Source organism: Pocillopora verrucosa, chromosome 3, assembly GCF_036669915.1.
Source record: "Pocillopora verrucosa isolate sample1 chromosome 3, ASM3666991v2, whole genome shotgun sequence".
NCBI lineage: Eukaryota > Metazoa > Cnidaria > Anthozoa > Scleractinia > Pocilloporidae > Pocillopora > Pocillopora verrucosa.
The window spans coordinates 27640084-27648500 of NC_089314.1; the positions used below are offsets into that span (position 1 = coordinate 27640084).

General features: G+C 38.5%; 1 protein-coding gene across 1 annotated transcript; it reads left to right on the forward strand.

The window, feature by feature from the left end:
- The first annotated feature begins 516 nt into the window (after positions 1-516).
- LOC131799537 (tartrate-resistant acid phosphatase type 5) lies at positions 517-8243 on the forward strand. Its single transcript, XM_066163308.1, has 7 exons — positions 517-1132; positions 4078-4327; positions 4928-5000; positions 5367-5444; positions 5742-5889; positions 6671-6774; positions 7158-8243. The coding sequence occupies exons 1-7, from the start codon at positions 956-958 to the stop codon at positions 7504-7506; spliced, it is 1179 nt and encodes a 392-aa protein (XP_066019405.1). The 5' UTR covers positions 517-955; the 3' UTR covers positions 7507-8243.
- Positions 8244-8417: the final 174 nt, after the last annotated feature.

The window sequence follows — 8417 nt, forward strand, 5'->3', positions numbered from 1 at the left end:
AAATATTGCATCGAAATAGATTGAGATAGACGAAAAAAATTGGTTGCGTATTCAGGCTCTTTCTCTGAATTTCTAAAAAACTCTTTAAGACTTTTTGATTGAGGTGCACGTCCCCAAAGGTATTTCCCGAAACACCGAACGAAATCTACCCAATTCTGTGGCGAAAATCGATGAGTTGACAGACGCTAAAATTGCCCGAAATGCGCTTAGAATTCGCTTCAAAATACTTTCTTTAGGTTTAATAACTTGGCTGTCATATGAAAACTGCCTCCCGTAAAGCCCTGAAATCGAGAAGTAATATCATGTGTCAAAAACAAGGGTTCCAGACACCGAGAAACAGAAGGTTAGTGTTTGGAACCCGTGATTAAGCACAAAGTCCGAGTTTTTGACACGTCTTCTAAAATGAAACAATAAGGAATTAAACAGTGACGTGTTTTCTTAAATCAAACAATGATAAGTTATGCAGTTACATAATTTGTCCATCCCTCAAGAAACGTGTTTACATGCTAATAGATCTTAGCTTTCATTCGATGTAAGTTTCCTGCGGTTTTAACTAGTTTCCCCGCACGTAGACTGATCAGTCTTCATGGTATCAACATCTCTTATTTAATTTAGAGGTTAACGTTCCATAATTGAGTTGCACTCATAAAGTTTCACCGTATTTATTCGCGTTTCTAATCTCGCAATATACTATTACAACTTAGCTTTCATTTGATCTACTTGCCTACGAGAGACTAAACATAACGCCTGAGTCAAATTTGGTGGTGGCGAGTTTGTTGCGGTAGCGAATGGACCGTTAATCAATTCGCAAGGAGCCCTAAAATAGTCGCTAAGAGTGCACCAGTAAACATAACTAATTGTTTATTACCATATGACAAATGATACCGATATGTAAATTTGGCATAAGTACATTACTACCAGGTGATTTCCTTCAGCTTTCCGAACAAGCAGTGTCATGCTACAAAACTATGATTGCTTGTCAGTGTTCTTCATGTTTCAGATTTGTTTCCACGTCGGTGGCAATAAGAATAATCAAGGTCTCACATTTCTTGCAATCGGAGATTTCGGCGGAATTTCAAGGCCACCTTACACTACACATATGCAAAGGAAGGTAGCAGAAGTTATGGGTCAGGTAATATTGTTTGGATCTGGAACACATTTTAGACGAGACGAGAAGAACTATGATTCTTAAACACAAAGTCATGATGTTAGAATTCTATTTTGGCCAAAAGGGAGGAATCCGACTACTTTCAGGAAGCAAATAGTTTAGGCCGTTTATAACTTTGATAAATCATGCAAATCCGGTAAACAAACTATTCTTGAGGCATTCTATATGTTAGGATCGCCTCAATTTGAAATTATTTATAGGCCAAGGCTTTTCAGTTTTACAGTTTGTATTTTTATGCATTCGATCCCGACTGGCAGTGCCTTCGTGGCAGAATTATGAAACTCACCGAAAACTTCAATTTACGGAAAGCGAGTGCTTGGTTGAATCGACAGACATGGAAACTGATATTGCTTATTCTATGTACTTAGTTTCTAATGAAGAGGAGTTTTAGACTCTCTCGAAAGCTAGATCGATACATATCAAGTGTTTTAAAAATTCGTGTAGAGAACGAACACGGAAGTTTTAGAAGAACTGCCTTCGCTGTCAACAGTTCTGAAGTCGGTGGTTTGCATGAGGTGATTAAAATTGCATTGTAAACAGCCTTCTGCCACGTCACCAGAGTGAATACAATATTATCAATTCACATGGTTTTTGAGAGCAGAATCGAAAATGCCACAGCGAGATACTCGTTTCTTATTAAGCAATTAATTCAATTTTATTAGAAGTGGCTCTGTAATTTTATCTGACGTCGATGTTAGCTTTTATACTAAGAAATTTGTTATCAAGCGGAGGAATCGGGGCAAAAACTGTTTTCTTTTTTTCGTTTGTCTGTTCTGCGGCCCTGTGTTATATAGTTGCTCCTTTGAAGTTCAAAGTCTGTGTCGAAAATCTCATAAAATGATCGATGTTTTACTACAGTCAAGGTAACATTTTTGAAACAGAAAGATCAAGAACTAACGAGGTTAAGATTCAGAGCCTCGTAATTTTTGAACGCTTTAACGCTGAGACCGCGGAGAGTTGGTTCCTTACCCAATATGGTTGGTGTTATTCGTTCTTTACAAAGCCATAAAGTACGTTTGTTGGTAACAAGATTCGCCTACTGGATTATAATTTTCAGTTTTGCTAACTTAGTACATTTTACCTGCATAATTACGTAACTAAGTAAACACTTACATAAACATATTAATGCTTTCTCACCAGTCGCAGTTCGGGAAATGAGCCCGCGCGTTTCTCGAAAAAGCGGAAATCGAGTCTGTGATAGATGTTATGTTCCTTTCCCTCTTTTATTTATTTCTGCTATTCAATTCTTTTTTGCTTAAGTTTTGACATGTTTCGTTTCGTTATATTGTTTCTCTCTGTTTTGTTCTTGTTATTTCTGTTTTTTTATTTGTTTGTCTTTCAATTTTGTGCTGTCTTTAGTTATTTGCTTTGCTTTATTCCATTTATTTCGTTTCTTTTCTCCATTTTTTTATTTCATTATCTACCCTTCATCTTCTCATCAATCTAGTATTGAAATATATTGTTTTTTTAGAGGGCACGGTAACGAATCTTGCAATCTGATTGGTTCTTTACCCGGTAAGTATTTTCCTATCTCTGCCCACGGGCCACGGTAACGCTTTCGTGAGTCGCCGAGTACATCCCAACTTTCGTTGTCATTTTTCATAAATATACCTCGTTTTCCGGCTGGGCAGTATTTTTAAGCAAACACTTCGGTCACTACCTCAAGCCGATAAATAACTTATGAATCCTCTCTTTTCTCTCTATCAAATCACTTTGGTTGACAGAAAAATATTGGTTTCAGAATGAAACAATAGTGTCATTACGTTGGTTGACAAGCGGCCTAAAAACCGTCTGGAATTAATTTTAATCGTTCACAAAAAGTACCCAGAAAGTTGAAACATGAGGTATTTGGTTACAGTTAAACTGAACGATGGAACTTTCATTCATTTAATATCTGAATTTTCTCGAGCAATTTGTTCATAGTGAAAGAGCGAGCGAAGTTTTAATTTAAGTTCTACAACAAATATACGCTCCTGGTGAGTCTTTCCAATTCCGTTCAATTTGGACATTTGTACCTTAAATTGCACAACAGAAATTGAAGGAATTTTTTGAGAAAAGGTCGCATTACATTCCCTTGTGTCTCGTTGGAGTGTGCCGTTCGAATTAAGTTTTTGTGAAGGAAAGATCAGAGTTAAACACGCCATTACAGCAAACAAACGAGCAAACTCTCACAACTTCAAAATAAAAAAATTGAATTTACTCACAATTACTTTCCTCGCCGTTTACTTAATGAACAGAGGTAAATCTTCGTACATGAATGAATGGTCGATGAGAGTGAATAATACTTTCCGTTAGATCATTAACTGATTTTGAAGAAAACATTGTCGTGACAGTCCTTGCCAAACTAAGTTCTGTTGGTTTTCAAATGTTCCTACGCTTTTTTTTTCTTGCGCGTTCTCTAATTGACAGGTGTCAGATTGTGACAGATACTTGTAAAAATAATGTTTCAAAGTTTGTTTGGAAGCCTTTTAAATCACCTTTATCGTTACGGAAATGAAAATGTTTCGCTGAGGCATCTCTCTTAAATTTGCATCACCTCTGTTTTAACTACCATTTACTCACTCAAAAATTGTTCAGTTTATGGAAGATCTTGCCGTATTTACTGCCATAAATCCTTCGGGTTCTTTCGGAAAGAATTTCGTCAAGTTTAAAAACAATAAATATGTTATTTACCGGCTAAGGGTCGGTCCGTATGGTGAAAAACTGTGACCTCAGTCTTGAAAATGCTGCCCTCGGCCTACGGCCTCGGGCAGTATTTTCAAGACCTCGGTCACAGTTTTTCACCATACGGACCTCCCAGCCGGCAAATAACATATATATACGTATTAAAATACATTATTATTTTCATTATTACTATTATAATATTATTATCACCTTTATTTGTGTAACGATTTTATTTTCTCTTCTAGTATGCCGATTCAGGAAAGGCACAATTTGTTATTGGGTTAGGTGATAACTTTTATGGCAATGGCGTCAAGACCGTGGACGATCCAAGATTTACTACCACCTTTGAGCACGTGTACACGAACCCCACCCTTGTTTCAGCCACGTGGTACATGATCGCTGGAAACCATGACCACGACTCGAACGTGTCTGCACAGATAGCTTACACCAAGGTTTCCCGTCGCTGGCATTATCCAGATTTCTTTTACAGTCAAGGTAACATTTTTTGGTAATGCAAAGGAGAGTCGTCAACCTCGAGATGACTTACATGCCATAAATTAAAGGTCGTGTGCCAATCGATCGGCTGTTTGAACCGCATCTAGTTTAAGCAAAAACGGTGGAAGTTCCCAATAGACAATAAACAACCGTTTTCGGTTAAAATGCTGTGACTCCTGTAGCTTTCGAGCAGCCCTCATAACTAGCGCTGCTAGACGCGGGGTTTTAATTTCTCTGTCCCCGAGAAGATTTAAACGAGTCAAGGAAGGGTTTGCCTGGAGTCTGGCTCTAATAATTAGTAACTAATTAATTAAAAAATCAATTATCATTATCAGCGCTTGAGCCCGCGCGTTTCTTCACCTGCGGGAAAGTATGAGGCCTTGAACAACGCCAGTCGGCGAAAGGTCTGCAGGGGGTCTGGCAGTAGTACTGAGTTATTTTCAGTACCAGACCTTCGGCAAGCCTCTCCCCGACCCGTCTCAAATCTTCCTGGGGGAGGAGAAACGCAGTGCTAACTTTATAAGGGCCGGCTCGTCGGCTTTAGTTATCGAAAAGGAAGTCTCCCTTTGATAATAGTTTATATATTTTTAATTTTTTCAGTGTTACAGATTCCTGACACACTTAAGACTGTTCAACTTGTTATGATAGATACAACTCTACTCTGCTGCAGAAAGTAAGCGCATTTTGTTCTTCTTTTTGTCAGTAAATTTCTGCTGGTTTGTAGAAATTCCCATAAAATTAATGACTTTACCCCAACGTAACTCGTAAGATTGAAGCGCTTCTCTATTGAGCGTCATAAAACCAAAACCAAAGGTATTACAACGGCAATCAGAAGAAGGGAAAATACCCTGAAGAGCCAATGAGTACTCAAAGTAAAAACAACCCAACCGCCTAAAGCGCGTGAAAGTGGTGTGATTTGTCTGGATAGATAACAAAGCAATTAAAGCAAAACCAAGGTAAAACCTCTTTGATTTCGACACTCAATCGAAAATTGCACCACTAAATCAAACCTTTTCTTTTTTTTACTCTTTTTGCGCAGTCGATGGATGGATAAAATGAAGTTACCGAGTCAGAAACAACAGCTGAAGTGGCTAAATAACATACTCAGAAGTTCAACGTGAGTATTGATTAAAAGATATTTGAGAACAGCAAAGGAATGCCCCACACCAAACATCATATGTTGTTGTCACGAACATGGAACATTGTACAAACCCCGGCCTCAAAGTCGGTCTTTGATTCGTCAAACCAGCGTTGCATCTTGAAAAAATAATAGAACGAGGAGAAGACGGTTGCCGACGCTCTTATTTTCCCTCTCTGTCCCTTATTTTCTTTTGATTGCACCTATCTGGACTTACTAGTGAATTTCTTTGGAACACAAGTTCCCATCTCAATTTTCTGTCAAACTGATTTTCAGAGCGGATTATCTCATAGTAGCTGGTCACCATCCAGTTTTATCAGCTGGCATCCATGGCAACACTAGGTATCTTGTATCTAAGCTCAAACCAATGCTGGAGGAGAATGACGTCACGGTTTATCTCAGCGGACACGATCACAATCTACAAGTAAGTAGGTGCATAACTGAAAAATCTGTCGCTATAGCAACTTTGTTGACCCTACTGTGTTTATCCAAGAGGGGATTAAACCATAATTAGTGGAATTGAATGTTTGAAAAAGCTTACAAAAATCCAAAGTAAAAACGTCAGTGTTCTCTGACCCTGCACAAACTTCGCGACACATAATTATTTGTATGCATATATTTACTTGAGATCTTTAGAATCGAGAGCAATCTAAACCTAGAACTGAAAACGTATTTATTTTTAAGAAAAAGGCTAATTGCACAATGGATCGACCGTTAATTAATCCCGAAATTGTTCCATTCACATGTGTTAACGGGAACGGATCCAGGATCTTTGTTTAGGAGGGGGTGCACCACTAAAGAATGACCTAACTGAAGACAAATTTAAAAGCCAACAACGAAGAAGAAGGCTTATGACCTTGAATTAGAAAGCCGCAAGTCACCCTGGAAGGGGGGGGGAAGGAGTGTGCTCGCCATGCACCCCTCCCTTAGATCTGCTTCTGACAAAGTCTTCAGTTGAAATAAAGGATACTTTAAATGAGTCAGAGCTGGCCGGTGAGACTGGTCGAATTCATAAGAAAACAAATGGTTGTTCATCACAATTTTCTAGCCAGATCAATTGATGCCTGCATCATTTTGGTAGTAGTTTTATAATAATTTTAAAAACTTTCAAGAAAAGAGTCCACAATTTTCATTTCGGCACTGAATGAAAAAATTGCTCTTTAATAAATAATGCTGAGCCTAAACTGAGTCCTCTTCATTTGCAGCACCTCAAAGAGCCAGACACGACGGTGCACTACTTCGTCTCAGGAAATGGTAATTTTTACAGTGGGAGGAAAGGATACGACAAAGCCGTGCAGAAATCACTCCTGTAAGTCAATGATGTTTCTTTGTTTCAAATCGCCACTGAATTATTTTTATTCTCGAAACGGCTTTTAAAGAAAACTATTAGCTGACTTTTTTATAGCAAGCTCTAAGATCATGTTGCAGACGCTGGCGGATAAATAAACCCTTCCAAAACCAAAAGTAACCCGGGATCGCTTTGGCTCTGTGATCCGTCCAGAAATTCGCGCCACTTTCTTAACCAATCAGATGCAATGCTGAAACCAATCACGACTTGGTTGCCCGCGTTTTCCCGCGCATTAGACAGTTTGGTTGGTTTTACTTTGAGTTCTCATTGGCTCTTCAGGGTATTTTCCTTTCTTCTGACTGGCCTTAAAAACAATCATGAATTCATTGCTTTTATATCTCTAGGTTTTTCAGTGGCGTTTCTGGAGGATTTACGTTGCTCCACGCCACTCCTGAATCACTTCAAATCTCACAAATTGACAGCAGTGGGAGGAAGCTGAACACCACGAAGTTAAAATCAAGGACCAAAACCATGAAAGGGGTTAAAAATATCGACTTCTATCCCAAATGTGCTCCGTATTTAGCCATTTTGCTGGTTATTGTTGGTACTTTTGGTGCAAGAAGTCTTATAAGTGCAATTATGCTGTTGAAAACTAGAAGCCGAAGGTGCTGGAACAGGACTGACAGCCTGAGAGGAAAATGTTTAAGGCTCTGCGATAAGAAGAGACCATATTTGAAGGAAATAGTTATTTAGTTCTTTTTATAAGCATGGAAAAAATTAGATATGAGCGTCTAATTTCTCCTTACAGTATCGTTACTGAATCGAAAATTAAGGGCATGAGAATAAAAGAAGGTATCGCTGCATAAAGAATCTCTTGGAAAATACCAGCTTGAAAAATTTAGGCTGAAAGTTTTTAATCATCCACCCAAAATGACAGGACATCACTTCGAATTCACCATTTCCCATACTCTTCCCTTTTCAACTCCTTTGGTACTAGTGACAAGGGGAATCCGTTTAGCAATCAGAGCTTCTTAGGTTGATGATCATTTCCTTTATTCTCATGATCTTAATGAATGATTCAGCAGTATTACTGTGAGGAGAAATTGAAAGTTAGTCGCTCTTAGCGTTTAAAGGGTTAAGCAAATGAACTGGCTTGTTTTAAAGTGACCATGCTTTGAGGAGCTGTGAATTCGAGAAGAATGGCGAGTTTCTTTAAGTTCCAGGAAAGCTAACTTTAACTTTCACGCTCAGCTATGTGCAGATAAGTGATATGTCTGCATTTTGTGCTCATATTGCTGGTGATTTAGCGCGCATAAGGAATGTTTTTACACACGAAAATGCAGGGAAGTGAAAGACCCGCGGCTTAGGTCCTTCAGCTCAAGAAAGAAGAATACATTCGGTATTGTTGTGATCATGTGAAATTATTTTTTACGCGGACTATCTTTTAATTTTCGAAACAGCTGTGTAACGAAATAAAACTGGCAACCACAGCCTACGGATTCTAGTGGTGCTTGCTTCACACTTAAGATAATTTTGTGATTTGAGCGGGAGAAAGCTCGTCACAGCCCCAAATATCAATAACTAAGACAGTACCTTTACCCTTAGTCACTTTTGCTGAGAAAACTTTAAACGTCAGAAATTAATGGCAAAAAGGTCTCTGCGTT